Source organism: Strongylocentrotus purpuratus, unplaced genomic scaffold (assembly GCF_000002235.5).
Source record: "Strongylocentrotus purpuratus isolate Spur 01 unplaced genomic scaffold, Spur_5.0 spur5_scaffold_21, whole genome shotgun sequence".
NCBI lineage: Eukaryota > Metazoa > Echinodermata > Echinoidea > Camarodonta > Strongylocentrotidae > Strongylocentrotus > Strongylocentrotus purpuratus.
The window spans coordinates 11,065,207-11,092,633 of NW_022145607.1; the positions used below are offsets into that span (position 1 = coordinate 11,065,207).

Genomic DNA, 27,427 nt, shown 5'->3' on the forward strand with positions numbered 1-27,427 from the left:
TATACTACTCTCTCCCTCTCTCTTCCTCACTACTCACTTAGATAAATATTGTCTTTCTTCCCATTTATGTGCCTTTCCTTTTCTTCTTAGCCTCTTATTCCGTCCACCGCCCCCTCTTTTCCATCTCTCTCTGTCCCCCCTCTCTCTCTCTCATTCTCTCCTTTTGCCCCTCTCTATCTCTCTCTCCCTCCCTCTCTCTTCCTCACTTCTCACTTAGATTATTATTTTTCTTTCTACCCATTGGTGTGGCTTTTCCCTTTCTCCTGAGTCTCTTATTCCCTCCATCTCCCCCTCTTCTCCATATCTCTCTCTCTCTCTCTCTCATCATCTCACTCTCTCTTTCTTCTCTCTCTCTCTCTCTCTCTCACTCTCATTCTCTCACTCTATTTCTCTCTAATTCTCCCTCTCATTTTCTCTTTCTCTCTCTCTCACTCTCCTTCTCTCTCTCATTCTCTTTCTCTCATTCTCTCTCTCCCTTTCTCTCTCATTCTCTCTCTCTCTCTTCTCTCTCTCTCTCTCTCTCTCTTTCTTTCTTTCGTTTCCTCTCCCTCTATCCTTCCTTTGCTTTTGTGACACGGTTGGGCGCCCCTTTTCTCAATGTCACCTGTTTACATTCTACGAGCAACAAGTCAAAGCGTTCCAAATAGTCTCGTCCTTGCTCTTCGACCAGAATGGAGGAAGCTAGGACCTTGCTCGCAAGGCCCCTTCGTGATCATGGCGATGATGACGACAACAAAACTCGAATGGAAATGAGGTCATCGTTGAATTCGGTGGATACGATTCCGTGGGGCGATGACGCCTGCCATTCGTCATCGTCGTCTTATTCGGCTATTGATTTTGATCCGGTGAGTAGTTCAAAATGACAATTAATATTTTAATTGCATTTTTATAATCTCTGCCACTGAATACGAATGCATATAGAATCGCTATTTTTGTAATTGTTGTCGTTGTTTTTATTATCATTTTGTATTGTTTCTTTTAAAGTTTGTTTAGTTTTCTTTTCAAATGATGTGATATGCAGTCTTTGTGCAAGTAAGTTTTTATTGATTCAAAGGAAACCAAAAATGTATTATGCAAAACTTTCTGAACTTTACTCTTTACCCGTGAAAGATATCGGATAGCAATTTGGTTTCATACTAGAATTAAGGTTCTGGCATCGGGTAGGGTTGACGGCAGGTGTATTGTTGGTTCCTGTTTGAAGTTAGGAATTTGTTTCGTGTAGGGAATTGACGCGGAGCAATCGTCACGGGAGAAAATGTCGCACAATCACTTTTGTCCGGTGGGTTTTAAATTGTCCAAATTATCAAAAGTCACCACCTTTCTTTTCATTGTTTACTCACTCGGAATATACAGAAGAATAAAGTAATATTCAATATTTAGACAGTCGGAAACTCAACCTCAAAATACAAAAACTTATTAGTTCTTTTCTATTTCTGAAAACAAAATCCTAGTAAATCATGCCACGGTGAATAGGAGGTATGCCGGTCTTTTCAGATTTTTTTGCTTTTGTTTGTTTTGTTCGGAGCTTTCCAAAAAGCCATGACATATCTACAACTTGACCTGTCTCGTTTTTATGAAAAGGAAGCCACCGTAATGTCTAGGTTAAAAAACAGTTGCTCCAATTTCTAATCCCTATAGATGCATAAGACAATTGAGCCAAGATTTTGGCATTGCCATTTTTTTAGAATAGAAACTGTGAGATTTGCAATTTGTTTACAAAGGTGTGCCGACAATATCTCTTCCCTATACTGTAGATGCATGAGACAATTCTGTCAAAATATTGGCATCGTTATATTTTAGAATAGAAACTATGAGATCTGCAGTTTGTGTAAAAAGGTGTGCCGATATTTTCTCCGGTGGTAATTGCTCCGGGGTTTATTTCGTCCACCAAAAGGGTTAAGTTTCCAAAAATGTTAGGTAATTGCTCCGACGTTTATTTCGTCCACCAAAAGGGTTAAGTTTCCAAAAATGTTAGAATAATTTTTTTTATGTAGGCCTACCTCTTTTCATGAAGTGGGTGAGAAAATACGATTTCTTACTAGTAGATAGAGTTTATATCTTCTTTAAACATTATTGATTAATCTTAAGATTCATAGAGATCGATCAATAAAGTTCCGAGAACATAGAACTTTATCTATCAAGAACAAACCATAGGGAATCTCAGAAAAGCTAAGCTTGTTGAGCGAAATTCCCAGTATAAATTATATAAGTAGGCCTACGAGACCAGGGTTTCTCAAACTTTTTCTTTGACGGTCCAGATATCGTGACTTCTATAAAAGCTCTAAGGTCCGAAACTTGGGGATGCCATTCGCCCGAAAATTCTCATGGTCGATCGTATCCTTTAACTTGAAGGATACGTATCCTTCAACTTTGGAAGCAAAGGGATTTAACACTTATGGGTAAGATTCAACTATTGAAGGTGCACATATATTCTAAAGTTCTTTATCGGGCGTCACTTACTCCTGTTCCAAAATGGGTTTATGATTCACTGGATGAATTAACTTTTGATTTCATATGGAAAGGAAAAACAGATAAAATCAATAGAAACACCATGTTCTTAGACTATAAGCAAGGGGGTTAAAGATGTTAAATTTTTCTGCTCAAGTTAAATCGCAGCGAATTATGTGGATTCAAAAACTTCTAAACAAAGATGAAGACATGAAATGGAAACAATATTTTAACTTTGTCACTGAACACGTGGGTGGAGATTTGATATTTTCATGTGACTATATACCAAGTTTATTAAAAGTGACAGCTCCACAATTTTTTATGGATTTATTAGAAGATTGGGTGAATACGAGACATATAAGGAGTATAGACATTGGTGATGTGGTAATTTTTAATAATAAACTTATTCGATATAAAGGAAGTTGTATATACGATAAGAGGTTGTATGACAAAGGAATTTACAAATTAAAACATATTCTGGAAAACGAAGGTAAACTAAAATGTGACAGGCATTTTATCGATTTAGGTGTTGAAGTAAATGAAATTGAAAAGATCAAGCACTTTTATGCCTGTTTACCAGTTTGTTGGAAAAATAATTTTAGAAAGGGAGAAGAAAAAAATAATTCTGGAACTGATTTCACTTTGGGGAAGAAAACAACTAATATAGCTGATCTAATATCAAAACAAATTTATGTACGATTAATAAAGAAAGATGATTTTAAACCTTTGGTTTTTGAGAGAATTGGAAGGAACTATGGTTTTTCCTGTAAGGAAATAGAAAACATATTTTTAAGACTAAGACAGTGTACACTTAACAGTCGATTAAGAGAGTTTCAGTTCAAACTTATACATAATATATTATATACAAACCATCACCTCTTCCGTTTTGGTCTTGTCTCGACTAACTTATGCTCATTTTGCGAAAAAGATGAAGAAACATATAAACATTTATTCTATACTTGTGAATTTGCACAATCAGTGTGGGGAATGTGCACGAGATTTGTAGACTTTGAAATACATAACTGTAGTTTGGAGGAAATTCTGTATGGGAAAGAGGAGAGAAATAAAGGAAAATATCAATTAATGATTCATGTTTTAATTCTTGTTAAATATCTGATTTATAGAAATAGAGAACTTAAAAAACCACCCTCTTTTAATGAAATAAAGAATAGTATAATAGGGGATAAAGTAGAAGAAAGGAAATTGGCAGCAATGAGGGGAACTCTCACTATTCATTTTTCTAAATGGGAAAACCTGAGTATTAGACAAACAATTGGAACCCAGAGCCAGTCGTCCACCGGTTAAGAGGGGGGGGGGGGGAGGGGGATAAGGGAGAGGTCGGGTAGGGTAGGGTTAACAAAAAGAGAAAGCTTTTCTCTCAGGACAACAGTATACAAGAAGTATAAGTTGCTACATTGTTAAAACAAAATTTTTGGGTTATACAACTGCACATGTTTTCTTTGAAAATATGAATTTTTGTTTCAAATATGATGTATAGGAACTTACTATGTAAGTTTCTTTGGAAGCCGTTTGTAAGACAAAAATTTATACTGATTTATAATGTCATCACATTTACAGTGAGCGTTACATATGATGATTGTAATTTGTACTATGATTATAATTTGTTTCAAGAGAGAAAAGAATAAAAACTGACCATAAAAAAAAACAACTTGAGAATAACAATGTACAATATGATTGCTGGAAAGCCGGACACGACACAAACATTGCTCAAATTTGTTTCGGACTTAGACGATCTACTCCTAAATTTTACATTAAAGGTAATACAAAGTTTTGGTATGGGGTCATGAATTGTAAATAATAAACATTTTATGTTGAATAGCTCCCTCTCAATGTCAAGATATTAATTAAGCTATAAAACAATGTTTATTGACTAAAATCGACCGATTAGCTATTCTCGTTCGGAAATTATGTACCACAACTACATACTCTGAGATTTTCATGGTCGCAGCTACCATTATACGGCCGTAGGAGCTATTTGAAATTTATCAAAATTTACCGGGAGCACCGGTAAATCTTTATATTCAATTTTTCTCGAAAGCAGAATTGTTTAAGGGGCTAAAATTTCTGGTGTTTTTTAATACATCCACAGGGGCATCCAAATTTATCAAAATTGTTAAGAATCACTATCCACCCATTTTTCGACATTTCCCAAAACTTTGTAATACCTTTAATGACACTTTTATACTGAGAATATTGAGGATTGGTTTAGGTCTATATCTAATCCAAAGAGAACTGTTGCAGTTTTATAAAACAGAGCCACCAGTGCTTCCATTCGTCTAAAAAAGAGTTTCCTAAAAAAAAGAGTTTCCTAAAAAAAAAAGAGAACACCCAATGTTCTTTGGGGTCTGGCATAGTCCCTGCCGGGGTTCCGGGGCGGAGCCTCAGAACGCTCTCGATCTTTTGCAATTCAGAACCTTCAAGATGACCTAAGGACAATTTTCCTAAACAGTTGGTTGTCTGGGGAACCACTTCTATCTTTACTAATGGGATCTAGGGGGTGTCTCATCAACTAGAATTGATTTCGATTAAAAAAATATTAAAAAACCAAGGCCCTTAGATTTTAAGGCTTGATGAAACACCTTCAGGGATCCACTACAGGGCCCCTGGTGTGTTGCAGGGACAGTTCCCCCTCCCCGCCAGAGTTTCCAGGAGTCAGAGCCCCCAGAAGCTCTCGAGCTCTGGCAATTCAGAACATTCTGAATAGCCGACGTCAGCGATACAAACTCTTAACCATCCCTTGAAATTTAAATTCCACTGCTCCTATTGTGTGCTCTTATTAATGTGCACAAACAAAACTCAGATTAGACATTCCATCCAACAGCGGGTTGTCTTGGGAATTACTTTTATTTTTCCTAATGGGGTCCCAGGGTCCGCCTTAGGGCCCCTGGTGGGTTTCAGGGACAATGCCCCGCCAAGGATCCAGGAGTCAGAGCGCCCGAAAGCTCTCGAGTTTTGGCAATTTAGAACATATTAGATAACCGTCGTGGGCGATAAAAACTCTATCCCTTGAAATTTGAATTGCACTGGCCCTATTTATTGTGTGCTCTTTTTAAAGAGCGCACAAAAGCCTTCTGATTAGGCTTTCAATCTCTTTCAGTAGTAACATAACACGCCCTCAATACTGGTCATAACATTTAATGGGATGATGCCCACATTATTTATTTTGAAACGCACTGCTGGTAATGGTAGAAAAATGGTAAATAGAATCTGGACTTAAAAAAAAAAAATCCTTCGCTTGCTATAACTTGCTATATTTTTCGCTCCAGTGATCTCGAGGCAGCAGACAGCAATACATCTGTTGTGCAAATAATAAATGTTCCACGGGGGTGGTTGTTAGAAGCTTAAACTACATAAAACTAGGGTCTAAAACACCTCCCTGATAAAACTCACACTCTTTCAAATTTTATACAACAAAAGCTTGTCTCTTGAAATGTCTTTAAGTTGGAAAATAACGACCATTAGTTGTCGAATCGAATTTAGAGATTCCTTGTACCAAATGGTCGTACGTCTTGTGCTGCGCAAAGATTCAATCATTTTAATTTGGGGCTTTTGGGCCATTACAAGAATTGGGTCATTGATGTAGAAAATTGCTCATGTACCCTTTACAGCTTATTTCACGTACTATATTACCAAAGACAAAAAAGTCAGTCAGTTACTCAATAATATCTGACAGTGAAGTCTAAAAAGTAAAACGGGATTTCCTTGCATAATGTGCATATAAGGACACTGCTAACGTTTAAATCTCACATATAGTATAGGACATACATGACATGTTCATAATTCCTGCATAATTCTACAGAATGTGATGTTTGCTGCAAAGTACCTTTAAAGCCCATCTGTACTAGTGTACATGAGGGATTAGACCACTATGCAAGGTCACACGACAGGTGGTTATCTCGTCAAATCAGCTCTAAATTAACATAAGAAATAGAGGATCATGGGAGACCAGTGGTCACCGATTATGCATTGTTTTTTATATAGAGGGCGCAAGTAGCTACAAGTAGTACAGTTGGGCTTAAGAGATTTTCCATTATGGGGATGAGATAGATGGACAAAAATATATTTGTCGAACAGAAGATGTTGCATGGAATCGCCCAAAGGTGTATTTTCTTAATAGGCAGCTGTACGACAATATTTTTTCATATTCATACTCCTATCAGAAGGGCCAGCAATCTCCCCCACCGGACGCACCGGACGACCTCCGTAATTTACTTGCAATCGTCAAAACAGGCGATGTCGCGAAGCTGAACGAACTGGTGGACGATGTCGGCAAGCAGGGTATATTGACCGTCATCACAGAGCAGGATGGAAAGAAAACAAACCCTCTCCATATTGCTGTTCTACACGGTGACGTGGAGGTGGTCAATACATTGATGGCTTGTGGAACAGGTAAACTTCATACATGAATTGATGGATGGATGGATAGATGGATGGATGGATGGATGGATGGTTGGATGGGTGGGTGGGTGGGTGGGTGGATGGATGGATGAATGGAATGATGGATGAATGAATGAAATAATGGATGGATGGATGGATGAATGAATGAATGGATAAATGAATGAATGGATTGATGGATAAATGAATGAATAGATAGATGGATGGATGAATAAATTAATGGATGAGTGGATGGATGGACGAATAGATAGATGGATAAAGGGATGGATGGATGAATAAATATATGGATAAAGGGATGGATGGATGAATAGGTGAATTTTTAAGAATTAATATATATATATATTTCTTTTTAATGAGATTATTTAGGATTTTATTAATTTATTTACGTTGAATTTGTTTCTCCAAAAAAACAATTAATAATATATATAACACCAAGAATAATCAATGCAACTGTCAGCTGTGTCATAGCAGAACTGTGATTGTACTGAGGTATCAGAAAATAGATATAAAGATAGGGAACGAAAAAGTTCCAGACAAAGAATCAGCGACTATTCCCTCAATTCACCCATAAGAATGTTGTAAAGTTATAGACCTAAGGCGACTTTACTTTTGACATTTTGAAATTTACATGCCTTCAGTCTGACCAGTTTCTTTCCCCAAAAATCGTTCGTTGTAAATCTGCATTCAATTTATACGGATTCCACGTTTGTCATTATGTGTGTCAAGGATGATAATAATAATAATAATAATAATAATGATAATGATAATAATAGTGGATTCTTGTACAATGCTCATGTCTATTAGAATTGACACTCCTGACACTCAACAAGTATTAACTCTCTCTCTCTCTCTCTCTCTCTCTCTTTCTGTCTCTCTTCTCTTCTCTCTCTCTCTCTCTCTCTTTCTGTCTCTCTCTTCTCTCTCTCTCTCTCTCTTCTCTCTCTCTCTCTCTCTCTCTCTCTATCTCTTCTTTCTCTTCCTATCTATCTTAAAGATGATCTGGTAAGCAACGTCGATCACCATAAAAACACACCTCTCCATGTGGCGAGCTCGGCGGGTCATCTCGACATCGTCAAAGACCTCGTCTGTAGGGGCGCTTCGATGAACTGCGAAAACCGAGACAGACAGACGGCCCTTCATCTGGCTTGTAACCACGATAGGGCGAAGATTGCAAGCTTTCTCTTCGAAAAGTAAGGAGTTGTGTAGTGATGATGATGATGATGATGATGATGATGGCGACGATGGTGATGAGGATGAAGATGATTATGATCTTTAAAAAGTTAATTTCATATAACTACGGTTACACACTCCAGTCAGAAACTGTTCTTCAGAGTGTCGGTAGAACATGATGATGATGATGATGATGATGATGATGATGATGATGGCGACGATGGTGATGAGGATGAAGATAATTATGATCTTTTAAAAGTTAATTTCATATAACTACGGTTACACACTCCAGTCAGAAACTGTTCTTCAGAGTGTCGGTAGAACATGATGATGATGATGATGATGATGATGATGATGATGATGATGATGATGATAATGATGATGATGATTATGGTGATGATGACGATGAAGATGGTGATGAAGATGACAATCAAGATAATAATATAACAATTTTATGTTTAGCTCTAATCAACAGTTTCATGTCTGAGAAAACGTAACAAAACAAATATCATCATTAATATGATCGTATATAACAAAATTGTAGTTGTTAGTAAATTTGACAGCCGCATTAGTAATTAAGTGACATTGGTTAATATATTAGCAACAGTTTAGTACATTATTGCTCATTTTGCATTGACAGAAATAATCAATATTTACAATAAATAGACAATTGAATACAGATAAATAATAATTTTAAAAAAATGATAAATAGTTAAAAATGAACAATTGATTTAAAAACAAAAAAAATAATAAAATGATAAATAAACAAATTACATCTTCCTCTCCCTCATCAATAGCGGTGCTGACATCACAATCCATGACTCGACCTACCTCAGCCCGCTGCAGGTGGCCATAAACCACGACAGCTTTGATGCCCTTCTCACACTGCTTAGGTGTTTGGTATCGTCGAGTCGAAAACATCATGAAGTAGGAGCTGAGATTCAGAGATGGGCAGCGGCAAACAACAAAGCAGCCGCGCTCAGCAAGGTATAGGAGACTCCGAAAATTGAACCAAAATAAAAATCCATAGTTTTTATATTTCAGATACAAAATCACGGATAACATCATACATAAGTATTCATAACAAGCACTTCATCACATGTTTAAATGAGATCAAATTACATATCTGTATTTGAATAAAGATTTATTTCAATAACAAAAATAGTATGAATACTTCATTGCTATTAAGAAAGTACAAAGTGTAATTTAAATTACGTACAGTATTTTGTGAAATCATGATGGGGAGTTTTGTGTATTTTAGAATAACCTGAGTTTGGGTATGAATTATCGATGTACGTGATCCGCTAGTTCATTGAAACCCCTCACGCAATGATAATCTAAATGCATAAGTCTATTCTTCAATACAATAACAGATTCTGGAGAGTGACGTACGGTTCCCTACTCTGTCTGATAGGGATATCATGGATTTTATTATGGATGCCGTGAAGAACAGACACAAAGAGTAAGAATATGTCAATCGTTTTCGTCGCTACAAATATTGTTTTCGCTTCATTTTAAGGTACTAAATGAAAAGGTTAAATACCAACGGCATTTAAAAGACAATACTTATTTAGAACCTCCTTCAAAACGTAAGGATTTGAAAATGGCTTTTTGTGGGAAAATGAGGACCATTAGTTGCTGAATCGACATATGTGATTGCATAATCTAAGTAATAGTATGATTTTCAGATCCTTGTTTTGTGCTGCACAAAGTTTCAATCAGTTTAATTTTGGCCATTACAAGTAGTGGGTTATTGATGTAGACAAATGCTCATGTACCCTTTACAGCTCATATTATATATGTTATTGCCAAAGAAGAAAAAAAAGCCAGTCAGTCACTCAATAGTGTCTGACAGTGAAGTCTAGCAAGTAAACGGGTTTCCTTGCATAATTTAAATACTAGGACACTGCTAACGTTTAAATTTCACAGATAGGACATACATGACATATTCATAATTCCTGCAACGTTTTAAAGAATTTGATGTTGGCTGCAAAAGGGACATAGTATCTTTAAAGTCATTCTAGATTTAATAGTTTATTTACGATGTTCGGTTTATCGGTTTATCATTGATATTTCATCAACATTATCATTATAATTCCTATTATTCAATTATTAAAGGTTGGTGATGGTGCTCCTCAACTGGTCCCATCAGACCGTTGTACATCACACGGACGCAGGAGGGAACACACCCTTGCACTACGCCGCCGAGATTGGTGATACCGTCATCATGCTTGAACTCATCAAGGCTAGGGCTCACGTCAATGCAAAGTTAGTCAGACCGACAAGACACCGAACAATGATATTTTTAAACCGGGATGGCGAAGAAGTCTTCCGCCTGAAGTCGGCTTGTTTCACCCTTTCTCAATCTTTGATGTGTGTGTGAGGGGGGGGGGGGGGGGGGAATACATTTTGCTCCGTTGGGGGGGGGGGGGGGGTAAGGTCCGTACGCGCCTGGAAGGGGGCACCCTTAACGCGCGCCTGTTTTCTACACTTACATAGGCGAGCCTCCCCCCCGCCCCCTCCTCCGGTAATATTTGATACACCTCCTGTTTTCAAATAATCTGTACACGTTCTACTTGCTCTTAGCGAAAGCAAAATATGACAAACGTTTACAAATCTCTTATTTAATCATAATTTCGTCTAATATCTATTCTATATTTTGACTATTATATTGCTCGTTTCTAGGAATTCCCAGAGAGAAGGTGAGCGGACCCCTTTGCACCTTGCTGCGGGGAACGGCTGGACTAGACCAGCTGGAATACTGCTACATTATCACGCTCACATCGATGAGAGGGACCAGAGCGAGGTGAGCCCCCCCCCCCCCCCCTTCCTGTTTTTTCGGAGAGGGGAGGGGGATCAGGTTTTTTGAGGGGCGGGAAAGAAACTGTTTGAAGAAACTCATAACCACAACATCATTGCATAATTATATGCTATGCAATTTGAATATAACCCCCCTCTCTCTCTCTCTCTCTCTCTCTGTGTCTCTCCCTCTCTGTATGTCTCTGTCTTGTTTCTCTCTCTCTCTGTCTTTCTGTCTTTTTGTCTTTCTCTTTGTCTGTGTGTGTGTCTCTCTCTCTTTCTCTGTCTGTCTATCTGTCTCTTTCTTTCTACTCTATTCTTAGGGAGCAACATTATGTGAGTATTTACATGTATGTATTAAAGGGATCCGATAACTTTGTATAGGATTCTGAAACAAAATCCTGGAATTAGCTCATGCTCCGATGATAATTATAAACCTTTAGGTCAGTCAGGAACTCAATGACTTTTACAAACCGATCGCCTGTCTGATTATCAAGATATTTATGATTGGAATAACACTATTGTCTATTGGGGAAAACGAGTATGGTAAAACCGGTCACTCAAAGATTTTTCTTTTTTTGAGGTACTTCTTGATCATTTTGAAGCGCCTTTTTTTTAGGGCTTCAATATTACACCATATCATAGACACTGATATCACGGAGGGCCGTGCATCTCAGATGTAACATTGTTAGACGATGCCTTTAAGAAAATCCGCATGTTTTGGGACTAGGTAAAATTAGACCTTGGTGGATACTTGATATTTATCAAAAAGAATTATATTCCTTTTCTGGATTATCAGTCTTTATTTACACATCTTGTCGTCAATGGTTTATCTATGTTTTTTTTTTTTAATGCTCAAGTCGTTTTTTTTTTCTTGTTGCCATGTCGGACCATCAGATGACACCCCTGCACCACGCGTGTATGAACGGCCAGATTGAGATGGTGGAGATGCTACTCTTCGATCAGGACGACGACCTCATCACCAACAAGGCCAACGCAGTCGTGTGTGACGAGGACGGACGGACATGTCTTGATCACGCCATCGACAACGGATATGAGTATGTAGTAAATTAGATCAATTAATCAGCCTCCGTGAATTAGATGCTGCCTGTATTTTTGTTTTGCCTCATGGGAATTAGATATTTTAGGAGTCAAATGATTTCATATTATTTTTATTTTCAAGGTAGCATTCTCAAATTGTGCATACCATGATCATTGGCAATGTATCTAGTTAAGGGTGAAGCTGGCCGGCATATACCGAATTGGAAGGACAAGAAGAAAACAAAGCAACTTGCAGTGTTCTGTCGTCAGCCCATATATACCCCTCCCCCCCATCCCGTGTTTCTCTTTTGAGTATTATGACATGAAATCGAATATTTTGCCCTCCCGGGTCATTTCCAAAATTAAAAGACGCACGGTTTTAGTCGACACGTCGCTCTTTATACTGCTTAAAAAGTACATTGAGCATGAGTTCTGTAATTGACCCATCAAGACATAAGAATTTCATTGCTATATAGACTTTTTCCTCTCGTCCAATCATCTTCTAATTTATGTTCGAAGGGATGTAGCAAAGCTGATTCTCCGCCATTCAAAATGGCGAGAACTGATGTGTATCTCGAGTCTGGATGAGGAGACTAACTATCGGACCACGCCCATGAGAAAACTCATCCAGTCAATGCCTGGTAACACATATTTCTGTCGTATCCCTTTAACATGTATCATTCCACCTTTTAATTACATTCGTTTTTGTTTAGATTGAATCCTCATTTTTATGTGAACCTCAATTTCTTATCAATATGTATTTATTTCTATGATAGTGTAGGAAGAATTTCCGTTATATTTGGGTCTTGCCATATGCCGTCCGAGATGGTATATGGAGATGGTGCACACGTTTTGTTGGTAATCTAATCCCATTATCGGGGTGATACATAAAGGGCAATGTAAATCCGGGCTATCATTAGTTATCATTGTTGTTATCTTTAATCATGATTATTGTAGGCTATTCATTCTTATTATATAATTCTATTATTTCCATCGTTCTGTTGTTATTATTATAATTCCTATTATTATTATTATTATCATTATTATTATTATTATTGTAATTAATATTGAAATTAATATAAGTATTATTATTATTATCATTATTATTATTGTTGTCGTTGTTATTATTATTGTTGTTATCATTATATTTTAGGCCTATTTTCAGCATTGTTATACAATTTTTAATATTATCATCTGATTACTTTCATCATTGCTATTCCTATTATCCTAATACAGATGTAGCGCAGATAGTACTTGATCGTTGCATCACAGTGACTGGTGGAGAATACTCGTCCAAACCCAGTAAGACTAAGACGGTGGAGTTCTACTATGAATTCCTTGAAGACACTTTCTCCCCATGGATCAGACAACCTGGTGAGAAAAATCTCGTATTCAATCTTCGTAATTTTATGTGAAGTCTGTGACGTCATGATAGGTACGTCTTAGATTTTATAACGATCAATTTGGCTTTTAATACGTCACACAGTGACGCTCCAAGTACTCGAATGAAAAGCATATTAGTTGTTTAGTGGACTTCCCTCACGAAGTTCCAAGCATTCAAGGAATATTCCTGAAATAAGATGTTTGATGTCTCGATGTCATACATCACAAAATTATAAATAAACAAAGAAAGAAACAAAAAAACATAAGTCGCTGAAATCAGCCGAGACCAAGAGACCACCATGTTTACCAACACTGCCACAGAAAGGTCAATAAAGACCAATATTTTTATTTAAAAAAAAGAAATTCATAGGCGGAAAGTCGACATTGGTCCTGATATTTCTTGCCGATGTAGTGGAACAAAGGTAAAGGTCAAGATTGACAGGTGCGATAGCTTAGGGGCAGAGCAGTGGTATCAAAACCGAGAGGTCCCGGGTTCGAATCCCATTCGATGCACTAGTGCCCTTTGGTAAGGCATTAATCCCTCGGAAAAGACTTGAGTCGTTTTTATCTTGGTTGCTTACTTACAGTCAAACACATGCTTTCTCAGCAATCAGGTAAAACAACAAATATTTCCAGTGTGACATTGTCATGTTAACAGTTACCAATAATCTGTTTAGGAAAGATTTTCCATCACACTTGAATCAATGACACAAATGACTCTGTATCTCTTTAAAGAAGACGGTGGCAAACAGGAAGGGCTTCTGAACAGAGTCTATCATAGGTTATCAACAATGAGAGGATCCTATCACTCAGCTAAAGCGAAGAATTCCCAATTCGACATCAAAGGTCGTTTGAAGCGCAGTGCCTGGCCCTACATCACAGACCCTCGAGAACGGTTCTTGAACCATCCCCTGCAGATCATGGTAAGGATACCATAATCATTTTTCGTCAACATTTGAGAAATTGGTACATAGGGACGTCTAAGGACGTCCAATGGCCTTCAAAAAATAAATAGATATCACATGTTTTTCCCGATGATAAAGCGGATTTTCTTTTTTTAATCAACTTATTAACCATGAATATAAGAAATGCAAAGGGTGTGCTTCTTTCTTAGCGGAAAGATTATCTTATCTCATTTTTAAAATAAATGTATTCAACCGTTAGCTAGTCACCCCATTGTAGGGTATTGACAAAGTGATGTGTTATACTATTATAAACCAAGCCAGGTAAACTTTGGTGAGGCATCACTGGAAACGAACAAAATGGATTTGTCTATTTAGTCCGTGGACGAGCTTCATGGTATAGACATGTCAAGAAGACCCGGCTCCATGACAAGTCCAAACGTTCTTCATTGAGAATCCTGAGTTAGAATCTGTTTTGAATATCAACGATATAATACGAGCACACAGAAGAAATGTTCTATTCCTACTGTTTCTACTCATATCCCATCCTTCTTCAGACGAGCCTTCAGCGCGAGAGTCTCCTCGATCACCCCGTCGTCACCACCTTCCTGCATCACAAGTGGGTCTCGGTGGGTCGCTACGCCTTCATCTCCTCCCTCGTCATCTACCTTCTCTTCCTCTTCATGCTGACCGGGTTCATCATCGTCATGCCACCCAGCTACTATGTCCAGTCTTTCAACCACACCCTGGAGAACCCGGATCGCATCACCTGGAAGGCCGATGGGAAGCAGAGATGGGTGGACAGCGCCTCGCATTTCAACGTGCTCATCTTCAACCGGTTTGGGTACATCGTCATCATCGCCCTGTCCGTGCTCAATTTATTCAGAGAGGTAGGCAAATATAAAATGTGGTACCTGTGTCTTTATATTCCATTTTGGTTGCTAAATTGTCATCTCTCCCCCCCCCTCTCTCTCTCTCTCTCTCTCCATATTTCTCCTTCTCTCCTCTCTCTCTCTCTCTCTCTCTCTCTCTCTCCATATCTCTCTTTTTTCTCTTTCTCTCCCCCCCCCCCCCCCCTCTCTCTCTCCCTCTCTCGTGCTCCCTCTCTTTCCTCTCCACCTCCACCTCTTCCATCATCTCCTCCGCCCCAACTCCTCTTCCTCTTTCTGACTTCATGCCCATATTACTTTCTTTCTGCATGCATATCTCCTTCTCTCACTCTTTGATGCACTTTTCGACCATGTCGACTGCCTCTATATACTGCCTCTGCTCTAGTGGCAAGACAACCCGTTTCATATCAGTAAAGTAAATGTACCTTACAAGCCGTTTCTTGATGGAATATGTAAGTTTCTTAAATACCTTGTTTTTCGAGCTTCCAAAATGAAGTATTTTACGTACATCCGCATGGTTTCATCCTTTCTGTTTTCCTCCAGATTATACAGATGGCAGTTCACAGACTAAACTACTTCAAGAGTGCTAACAACTATCTGGAGCTCTTCTTATACATCGCCGCTATCCTGTTCACCCTGCCACGGGGTGACGTCGAATTCGTCAACAATGGTCATCTTATACAGGTAATTAAAATGATTTGATTGAATAGCATTGACATTATGACGGATTTGTATGAGTCAGAGTCATTTAATTGTCGTGATTTTATGACGATTAATCTTGAAACCATTCTACCTATAAATGTAAATGAAAATGTATTATTTTTCTGAGTGCAGCAGATTATAAATACATGTTAATATATTGTTAAGCTAACTTTTTTTTCGTAAGGGGTGTACATAATGTTTTTTTAATATATTCCCGTAGTACCTGTACAAGTAAAACATCTTTCAACATCACATTCTATTAGGATGGCTGTCATCCACGTGATAATTCCTTTCAGACACATTTAAGACGTGGTGTAGCGCAGGAAGAGGTAGAAATGGAAGAACGAAAAAAAGAACGAAATTAAGAAGACAAAAATGGTTCCCTACGACTTCTTTCATGTAGGGGAAATCCCTCTTTGACCACTCGACGTCTACTTATGAAGACAACTGCCATCCCCACCCCATCCCTCTCCTTGTTCCACGACTAGACACATCGTACTTAACTTTAAAAGTAAAAACAAAAATACTACACTCATTTCTTAGTCTAAGATTTAAGATTCTTGTAGACTATTTATTTGAATCCTACCTGCTATCCTACCTGTCTCCTTTATAATACCCTTGCAACTACACTCATTTCTTATTCTAAAATGTAAGATGCTGGTAGACTATATTTCAAACGGCTGCATTTGTTATCCTACCTGCCTCCTTTATAATGCCTCTTTACCTATTCTTCGCCTACCAGCCATGGCAGTGGCCCTTAGGTGCCTGTGCAGGGTTTCTGGCTTGGATCAACCTGGTTCTCTTCATGAGAAGATCATCCTTACTGGGCATCTATGTCATCATGTTCTTAGGTGAAAACAAATTTTCTTACTTGCCATTTTTTGAAATCATTTGTTTATTTAATTGCACATACGCCGTTTGTGTTGGATCATTACACATCAAATTTACAGTGTATGCACTCGGAGAGCAAAATAATTATTCTGTTTTGTTTACTAATGTAAAGCGCTTTGAGCATGTTTATGTAAAGGCGCTTTATAAATATTAAATTTTAAGTATGTATGTATCATTAACATCATATTTGTTACTAAACAAGGATAAGAGCACGACCTAACTGGGGAAAATGTGCTGACCCCTCCCTCCCCCCACAACATCAGCTAAGCGGATATTCCATATCTTTGGCCCATTTTTAAATTTCTGTCTACAAATGTGTCATCAATGATTTTTAAGTTGATATATCGTTCCTCTGTATTATGATATTTGCTTGGACAAGCCAACTCCCATGAAAGAACCACATGCAACTAATGTGATATACAGCCAAGCCAGCGGATAGAAACGTTATCATCCATAGAAATATTGGTTGGCTTCTCAACTGAGACCCATTATGATACTCTTCAGTAATTTTGGATTTATCCCCGACGAGATGGCGCTCTAGCTTTCAAAGTTTGGCATCATTTATATCGATTAAACTTTGTATTTTATGTTTGTGGTAAATACGGCTCACTACATCTGTTGTACATCATTCATGATAATTTTGGTGTACTACAGACATAGAGTGTACATTTCCTATTCTTGTTTTCCTATGGTAGATATCACACGAACTTTCCTGAAGTTTGCATTCATCCTGTTCATTGTTGTCATGGCATTCGCACTGACATTCTACGCTTTGCTGATGAACAAGGTACATCATGAACGTATTCATTATCCAATCACTAGTTTGCTTTGAACATCTATAATGTGTTTGCAGCATCAACCAATCACTATTTGAAGCTTAGAAACTCAATCAACATTGATTGGCTGAATCTGAAGATGGGTGAATGATGGCGTCCGAAATTTGGACAACAGTCAGAAAGAGAGGGGAGAAAGAAAGAGATGGAGGAAGAAAGAAAGAAAATGAGACAGAAACGGAGAGAGAGAGAGAAAGAGAAAGCGAGACAGAGGGGGTGGTGGGGGGGGGGGGGGCAGGGAGAGATATTCATGAAGAGGAAGAGAGATATGTTATGATGTCATGCAAAACACATTTGTTAAATTCAACATTTTATTACTGTCAGCATGGTCACTCCTATTCAGTATACAAATGATGCACAGGTTAGAGTGCGTCGGTAGGGATTGTGTGCACAAGGTACCTTTGAATAGTTTTAGACCAAATTCAAAGGTACAACGTGCACACAATTCCACCGACCCACGAATTAACCCTCTGCATCATCTGTTTTATAAGATGGGGCCCCCAAAATTGTCAAAAATACAAAATGTTGTTATTTTACGGATTTACCGGATGCATGGCAAAATCATGCGTCCGGTTATTACCGGACGCATGATTTTTTTTAATTTGCATAATTTGTCTGCTGTTACTTAGTGCAATGGATTTAAACAAATATATAAAGACTGAGGCCTAAACCTTAACAAAATAAAGTCAGGCCTAATTAACCTTTACATGAAACCTTAACAAAAGAAAGTCATTAAATCAATACAAACTTATTTTGCAAGCTTTCTTGAGTTTTGAGGAGGTGCAATCTAAATTAGAAGAGGTCTGGATCTTGTTCATATCAAGTACAGAAATTGAGGCTTTATGTGTGGTGCTTCCCGGCCCCCCTCGCTTCAGTTTCACCAACACAGCCTCGAGAAATTGAAATTTGTTACAGATATCTAAAGTACAGTGATCCAAAAAATGGCGTTGTATGCCACAGCGAAGGTACTAAAGTATAGGTTTACAACTCACCGTCGGTCTATGTACAGAAGCATAGAACTTAGTTTAGAACGATAACAGTTTGTCCAATTCTGGCGTAAAAATGTCTCCTAAATTGACGTTCTTGATCTGCGCAAACTTTTCCAACTTTGAGAATCCATACTTTAATTGAAATTTTCATGCTAGTCGCATCTGAATCATCCAACAATTTAGATAATTCTTCTTCTTATAGAAGCTGGAAAATCAAATCGCCGCCGCGATTTCGCCATCTTGTTTTGGGTTTTGTTGTTTTCCTTAGTGAAGAAGAAAGTGCAAACAATTAGGATATCGGTGATATCGATTCCAATATCGCATATATCGTGTTGATATCGCGTGCATCCAGTAAAAGTAACTACACGGTAATTGACCAATCACATTGCAGGGGTTGTTCTAACCATCTTATAATATCATTTGTTATCATTATGGTCTGTTACAGTCAGAGCATAGCATATTTAACAAGTTCCTGAAAATACAACTATGGACTTCAGTTCTATGTTTTCCACTCGTATCCGAATCGAATTAATAACCAATTGCTATGAGAAAAAAAAAACCGTTTGCATTCCGTTTGATTCAATTCGATTCAATTCAATCCATGACTCAACCAAAAATGTTGCCATTCTCTCGATTTCTAGAGCGCGTTTCACACTGTGGGCGACTCATTGGCCAAGACTTTCGTCATGATGATAGGCGAGTTTGATTTTGAAAGCATTTTCTTCAGTAGCGACTACATGGAATCCCAGTCCACTTCTTTCACCGACTCTCTCTTCATACCAAAACTGACCTATGTTTTCTTCATCCTCTTCGTCGTGCTCATGCCTATTATCATGATGAACATGTTGGTAAGTATTTGTATTTTTATCATTGGCGGAAGGATCTTCACTAAATAGATACAAATTAAAATTCAAACTTTACTGATTTCAATCCATACAGATAGGATCATTCTCAATTTTGTTTATACATTGGATAACAAATTTCAAACTTCCTGGTTATAGTGTATGTAAGAGTAAAGATAACAATTACCAGGAATGACACAAATTAACAAAGATTACCCCCATATGGAAGGAAACATCGACTGAGAATTTACATCACCGATAGGTAAAAAGGAATTGGAGAAATAGAGAGCAGGGAAAAGAGATATATATAGATAGGTAGAGACAAGGGGAGGGAGGGGACACAAGCTTATTCTAGATCCCCTTACTTTTCAATTGCTTTGCTCGCTCACGTTTTGTTCATATATTGAGAATAATGCCCCATGCATGCCCTGCCTGACAATTACCAACAAGGTTTCCCTTTTTTACCCACACAAATAATGATATAATTGATTAGATACAACCGAGTGAGCTCGTCTTCTTCTTATTTTTAGGTTGGTTTAGCGGTTGATGACATCCAAGCTATTCAAGCCAAAGCACACCTTCATCGACTTACAATGCAGGTAAGTTTGCCAAAAGTTAGCCAACAAAACTCAAGATATTCAAACAGAAGATACAAGTTATGTTAAAAATATAACCATTTGTATAAATTCAATTCAATTCAATTCAATAAGGGTTTATTCATATGACGTTCTCGCAGCCGAAGCTGAATTGCAGGTCATTTATACAAGGTAAAAAAAAACATCATAAAGGGCAAATCTAATACTCTATATATTGACATATTGACATCGAAAATATAATTTCCTCATTTACAGCAAAGTCATGTTCTAACAGTGCTAAAAATTAATAATATTCTTCAGGTAAAGTAATAATATTTTTTTGTTATAAGGTTTTGCTAACATAGACATTAGCTCTTCGTCTTACCCTAAATCCCCAACCGTAAGGATGAAAAATGACTTTGGTGCAATTAAATCCTTATTTCAAAGATGAATGATTTCTCTCTCCCCCTTTTACTATTTCAATTATGGACTATATGCTTTGTTTTATAGGTTGATTATGTGATGGAGCTGCAGTGTAAATTTCCGCTGTGGGTATGGAGATCGTCTGTTATTCGTAGGAAGGCATTCGTCGTGAGTAAGACGAGGGTCGGCAAATGGATGCAGCTAATTTCGAGTCTGAGGAAAGAACTGAAGAAAGCGATTAAAATTTGCAATAACAAACAGGTATGTATTGTGATCTCCGTTTCGTTTACTCGTACATGTATCTCCCAAACACTTCTATCTTTGTCATATAAAGTAATCTTTTGCCCCGTTCTCGTCTCTGTTGGCACCCCATTTATTCTTCCTTTTTGTAGTTCCTTTTTGTAGTTACGAATCTGTTAATTTAATTACACATCATTCCTAACTACCATTTGAGAGGGCCACGATTGTAGAAGCATTGCTTTTAGTGGACTCTTCTGTTTCCAATATGTATTCCTTAACTGTTGCAAATGATTATACAAATGTAACTGATGTGTAATGTTTTGTTGGCATTGGGGCATTGTCATGTAAAGTACTCGTTGTCCCGCTCTCGTCTCTGTTGGCACCCCCTTCCCCTATCTTCTTCTTTTTCTTCCTTTTTGTAGTTCCTTAGTTCCTGTAGTTACGAGTTTGATTTAATTACTTTATTCTAATTACTCATCATTTCTAACTATCATTTGAGGGGTCCACCATTGTATAATCATTGCCTTCTAGTGAACCCCTCTGTTTTCAATATATATTCCTTTATTGTTGACAATTATTATAATTGATTTGTAACGTTTTTTGGGAAACAGAAATAAAATTGATTTGAGAAAAAATCCTAAGTAATACGAATACTTAATTTCTTATAACTTTGATTATGTAATCAGCTTGCGGACGAGGATCGGATCAAGGATATTTCCCTGAAGGTAGATGAGGTTATCCATGATATGAGAGAAAGGCATGGTAAACAGGTCCAGGAGTCGGAGAGCGTTCAGAACTCGCAGAAGAGTATCCACCATCGAGTGGTTCATCTGGAAGACAGCATGAAACTCCTGCACAAGAAGATTGATGCCTTACTCGAGAGGAAGACAGAGCAGCAAAGAGATTAATATTCTTAACAACTAAGCCCCCACCCCCCCTCCTTCTTCCTCCTCTCTTTTCTCAAAGTGAGGCGGTCCGTAAAATGAAAGAGACTTAGCAAACGAGTCCAGGTTATGGAGAGTTTTTAGAACTCACGAAAGAACATTTTGGAAGACAGTGTGAACTCCCACTCAAGAAGATGAATGCCTTTCTAGAGAGGAGGGCAGAGCAAAGAGAGTAAATCTTCGTAACTATGGGATTCCCCCTCCCTACCCCTCCTCATTCAGTTTGTATACTGTTGTCAAAGCTTTGGAACCAATGACCAAACTAAGGAACGGTATAATTGCGAAATACATTTGTATCTGTAGAATACATAAAGAACTATCATGACACGAATTAAGCCTATCTAGATCGCTAGATAATGTGTGTTGGGGTTAGGGGGGGGGGGGGGGGAGGGGGCTGTAAGAAAAAAGAAAGAAAGATAATGACATGCTTACAAAGTGATGAAAACTCAATGTTAATGCAATAATAATATAACTCGTACGTACATGTATATCCACCTGTAAAATAAGTTTAAAGTCTTTATGTGCATTATCATAGATTAAGATAAATGGTTATTGTATTCGAACATAAAGTATATATTTCTTTAAAAATCTTATATATCACAATAGTTTTTTATGGGTATTGTAGGTAATGTCAAGCTAATTTTGTTCGATACGATACCATCCACATCTATATCTGGTCATTGTATTACGTTAATAAACCAATGCCTAGTTTACATTTGGCCTGCGATTAGTCTACGGAGCGGGAAATTATACAAATTTGAAGGAAAAAAATAGCCCGTAGACATGTCGTAGGTGGCATTGCACACTCCCCGCACGGGCTTCTCGCGGAGGCCTGCCGCTGATCGGACTCTCAAAAACTGCTCGGCGGCTGCACGGTCACCGCGTCTTCTCCGCGCATCCTCTGCACGGAATGTGTACGGACTCCGGACGATTTCCGGGCGGAGGCTGCGGAGACTGCACGGCTACTGCAACGAAATTCCACTATTTCTGTACAATCTCCGAGCAGCCTCTGTATGGATTTGCCCCGGCCTGCCCCCGAGGGCCAATACAAGAAATGACAATGTAAACACAAACAGCGTAGCCCGTAGCCTCCTACGATGCCCCCCAAATCGCACGAAAAATTGTAGACTCATTTACCGTACGGCGCCCGGGGGAAGCATTAACTCATAGCCTGCCATAAGGCTGCATGTACGCTATTGTTACTCTGCTTCTTGCATGCTAGCACGCATTCGTAATAGCAGTTATGGTCCATGCCCATTGGACTGTGCCTAGTGTTTTGCACGCGCTATTGGTAGTACCATCGCATTAACAGGGGGATTAGCCCTGTGGCAGGATAAGAGTTAACTAGAGTTTATATTAAATCAAAGATGACGTGAAATTACAATTTCAATGCATGTTCGGAACTCTACAAAACTCGATTAGTTATTGGAAGAGAAGAGTATCCACCATCGAGTGGTTCATCAGGAAGACAGCATGAAACTCCTGCACAAGAAGATGGATGCCTTACTCGAGAGAAAGACAGAGCAGCAAAGAAATTAATATTCTTAACTAACGACAAAGCCCCCACCCTCCCCCTCCTTCTTCCTCCTCTCTTTTCTCAAAGTGAGGCGGTCCGTAAAATGAAAGAGACTTAGCAAACGAGTCCAGTTTATGGAGAGTTTTTAGAACTCACGAAAGAACATTTTGGAAGACAGTGTGAACTCCCACTCAAGAAGATGAATGCCTTTCTAGAGAGGAGGGCAGAGTAAAGAGAGTAAATCTTCGTAACTATGGGATTCCCCCTCCCTATCCCCTCCTCATTCAGTTTTTATACTGTTGTCAAAGCTTTGGAACCAATGACCAAACTCAGGAACGGTATAATTGCGAAATACATTTGTACCTGTAGAATACATAAAGAACTATCATGACACGAATTAAGCCTATCTAGATCGCTAGATAATGTGTGTTGGGGTTGGGGGGGGGGGGGGAGGGGGCTGTAAGAAAAAAAGAAAGAAAGATAATGACATGCTTACAAAGTGATGAAAACTCTATGTTAATGCAATAATAATATAACTCGTACGTACATGTATATCCACCTGTAAAATAAGCTTAAAGACTTTATGTGCATTATCATAGATTAAGATAAATGGTTATTGTATTCGAACATAAAGTATATATTTCTTTAAAAATCTTATATATCACAATAGTTTTTTATGGGTATTGTAGGTAATGTCAAGCTAATTTTGTTCGATACGATACCATCCACATCTATATCTGGTCATTGTATTACGTTAATAAACCAATGCCTAGTTTACATTTGGCCTGCGATTAGTCTACGGAGCGGGAAATTGAACAAACTTGAAGAAAAAAATGATTTGTGTTAGTAAGGAAACATAACTTCTGGAGTGTCAATGTTAAAGCAGTAGGGTACATTAATGCTACTATGGTTTTATTAGCTAACAGTCACGAAATAAAGTTATACATATTGGATTTTAATACCGATATTATAGATTTTGTAGCAGGTCTTAGTTGCAGTGACCCAATAAAGCAATCATACAAAGGTGCAGTGCGATGTAGTGCAGTTTATTCACCAATCGTAAACAAATACTCAAAAACAAATACAAAGAAAGGCAAAGGCAGAAGAATAAAACATAAATAATTACATGTTCAAAATAGTAGTTGCATATATTAATATAATATGAACATAAGTTATATTAGAATAACAAGATATAACACTCATTTATCTTATTGTAATGTAGTGTGGGTAAACACATATCCAACGGAATTGCAACCATTGTATATATTACAGAAAAGAGCTATTCGTATCTGTTTATTTTCTTGGAGACAAGCCCATACTAAAGGATAATTTTTTTAATTTCATGTTCTTACTGTCTTTCAACTCAGATCTTACTACAGCACTGTGTAATATTACTTTTTAAACATAAGCAGAGTATGCTCCAAAAAATCATTATCAGCAATGCTCACTTTGAATGCAGTTGTACATGACCATACTAAATACAAGAAGCAGAGATAAATATCATCTATGGACTGTTAATATATCTTTTAGATATCATGCTACTGTTATCTGGAATAATCTTCTACTAGAAATAAAGTCATTTAACTCAATGAATACCTTTGAAAGAAAACTCAAATCATACTTAATCACAAGTGTTTGAAATTTAAATTGTTGATTTTGCTGCCTTGTATTGTCCTGTGGTGAGTTTGTGCGGTAATATGTATTTTTGAATAGAATATGTCATATATTCGTAATCATTTATACCTTTTAATATAGTACTCTATTATCTTATACATTTTCTATATAATATAGAATGTTCAATGCAACTTATTTTACCTTTATTAAGTGTGGTCGTCTCGACAAATCCTCATGGTTTTTATGGTCACCAAATTCCAATAATGCTCTATCTTGTGTTGTTAGCTGATGTATCGCTTTATTGTTTTATCATTTTACCTTATTTCGTACTCTTGGTGGATTTATACTGTTATGATTGTATTCTGTTCTGTATTGGAATTGAATAAACTGAATTGAATTGAATTGACATTAGGACAATGATTAATAAAGGTGAATTCATTCTCAATAACTTCCACACATCTGCTAGAATAACTGACAAGTTTACAATACTCGATATGCATAAATGATTGCATATTCCATAAAATTCCTCCAACTGTCAGGCCTCATAGGAACACTGTCATTCTCTACATGACCTACAAACAATCCTTATTTGTATCCCTATTCTAACTAAAATTCAAGTTCACTCATTGCCCTCTGGTACTAGAAACTCTTCCTTAAGTTTCGATAGGAAATTAATCTGAATAAAATCCTGGCTATGAGCTGAAGTAATCTCATAATCAAGTTCACTTTTAAATGCTGAAGTATTTCTTGTTACCTAAGCATAATACAAAAGAAAAAAGGAGAAGATTTCCTTTTGCGACAGCTACCCAAATTGAAAAAAATATGGGTACAGCTTACAATGATATATCTAATAATAATATGATATATAAAACAGGGTTAGGGATAGTGTTAGGGTTAGGGTTAGATTTTAGGTGGCTGTTGCAAAAGGAAATCTTTCCGAAAAAAATTACAAGCAAGGTGCATATCTTAAAGACTGCGTAATTTCTTGTACTAAAAAAATTTACATTTTACTCAATTAAGTTACAAACATGTTATACATTTATACTACTGTATTGAACATCATGATTCTTTTATCAACATACAACACTCGGTCTAGAAATATCCACAGTTTATGCAAGCAAAATCTGAAATATCACTATGAATGATTGATTTTTTTTTATATCAAAATAAAAATACATGCATACAATCAAAGAGATCGTCTCTTGACAACTGGATCATTCAATAATATAAACAGCTAGCAGTAGAAATGCTTACCCCAGGTCACACATAGCACCATTACTATCCTGGCTGTGTATTAAAACTGTTTAGACAACCTCTATTTAGTCTCAACATTTCAGCATGGACTATTCATGTGTGCAATTGCTGCATATTAGCACGTAGTGCAGTGCCAAAGGTCAATACGCATTAGCAATGACTCTCTATGCTTTGCTGGAGTGCGATCAGCCACTTCGTATTCATTGTGTGCATTTGTGTGCAAGTGCGGCGATGTGTGTATTGTGTGCAATTGCTGCCTCTCAGCAAGTGCATTGACTCTCTATGCTTAGCTGCAGTGCGATCAGCCACTTCGTATTCATTGTGTGCATTTGTGTGCAAGTGCGGCGATGTGTGTATTGTGTGCAATTGCTGCCTCTCAGCAAGTGCATTGACTCTCTATGCTTTGCTGGAGTGCCTCAGGTCAGTGACCAGAAACAGAGTAAACCATCAACACGATGATCAACGAAGCCCAGAACAGACAGCTTGCAGCCAAGTTACCACATTCAGCCATTAGATAGGATGCCTCAACAGCCGGCAGATACCAGCTGTAATAATCAATAAAATAAAGTATTTCTTTACTGGTGTAAGAGTTAAAATTAAACTCCTTCCATACTTGTATTTGTTTCAATTACTATTTTTTTTTGTCTAGTCTCTTCTCTCTATCTATTTATTTCACATCATTTCCTTATTCAATTACATATTCATTTACTTCAATTACTCAACCCAATGCCTTCCTCCATTCATCTCCTCTACATACCAAGTCTTCCATCTCACCTGGTATGTTCCTTTGTTATCTTCTCATTTTTTACCGGTATTCATGAATCTTGTGTAAATGCATAAGGTATTTCCACTTCTTACTTATCATTGGTTCTCTTCTCCTTACCTTTCGAATATTCAGTCTGACTCTAAATCCTATTTTGCTATTGGTTCATGATGTATTTCATTTGAATATACTTTGCTTAAAAATGTTCAGTATGATGCTGCATATCAGCCGTCAATAGGGACTTTTAGATTTGCGTGGACTGATACGTGTGACGTCCATTCAAGGCAGTGCATTAAAAGGACGTCGATCGTAGCAATCCTCCTCTGTCTTCGTGCAAATCTAAAAGTCCCTAATAAAAGACGGGAGAGGCCTGCATGGACATCATCTGAGGCAGTTGTATTGAATTAGGGCTCTGCTACTTTTATGTTGGGAAATTTAGGAGAGAGGATTTCTTTGAGTTTGGCAGTGGTTTGTGAATGATAGGTGGTTTTGATATATATTGGTGAGAGGCTATTTAAATTAGTTTACACTGGCTATTCTGACAGCAATAATCAGCATGTCATATGGCATATCAATAATTAAATTCAAACTCAATGAATCCGCCAAAATACCTATTCATGACATTTATACTACAGATGTAGCAACTTACCATTTCTTCACTCTTTATCAATTAATTTGTATCTTATTATAACATCTAGGATAATCAAAAGAAGTCCCCAACTACAGCAATTTGTTTCGATAGTCAATGCACATTCATTTGCCCTCTACGACAATTATACATGCACAACCAGC

General features: G+C 37.5%; 1 protein-coding gene across 2 annotated transcripts; it reads left to right on the top strand.

The window, feature by feature from the left end:
- The first annotated feature begins 496 nt into the window (after window positions 1-496).
- LOC100891321 (transient receptor potential cation channel subfamily A member 1 homolog) lies at window positions 497-21,634 on the top strand. Of its 2 annotated transcripts, none has more exons than XM_030995032.1 (19): window positions 497-845; window positions 6,630-6,858; window positions 7,859-8,054; window positions 8,832-9,021; window positions 9,408-9,496; window positions 10,153-10,302; window positions 10,720-10,840; window positions 11,731-11,891; window positions 12,394-12,515; window positions 13,111-13,248; window positions 13,993-14,180; window positions 14,717-15,049; window positions 15,593-15,733; window positions 16,494-16,602; window positions 17,338-17,429; window positions 19,106-19,312; window positions 19,837-19,905; window positions 20,392-20,565; window positions 21,231-21,634. In XM_030995032.1, exons 1-19 carry the CDS (start codon window positions 672-674, stop codon window positions 21,450-21,452), a joined length of 3,105 nt encoding a protein of 1,034 aa, XP_030850892.1. In that variant the 5' UTR covers window positions 497-671; the 3' UTR covers window positions 21,453-21,634. The 2 variants fall into 2 exon arrangements, with proteins under 2 accessions (XP_030850892.1, XP_030850893.1); XM_030995033.1 differs by having other exon boundaries at window positions 13,996-14,180.
- The last annotated feature ends 5,793 nt before the right edge of the window (window positions 21,635-27,427 follow it).

Bases quoted from the DNA above. Each gene is read 5' to 3' on its own strand.
- LOC100891321 (XM_030995032.1), top strand. From the start codon at position 672: ATGGAGGAAGCTAGGACCTTGCTCGCAAGGCCCCTTCGTGATCATGGC. The intron at 14,181-14,716 runs GTAAGGATACCA...ATCCTTCTTCAG, and splicing joins ACCATCCCCTGCAGATCATG to ACGAGCCTTCAGCGCGAGAG. The intron at 19,906-20,391 runs GTAAGTTTGCCA...TTTGTTTTATAG, and splicing joins TTCATCGACTTACAATGCAG to GTTGATTATGTGATGGAGCT.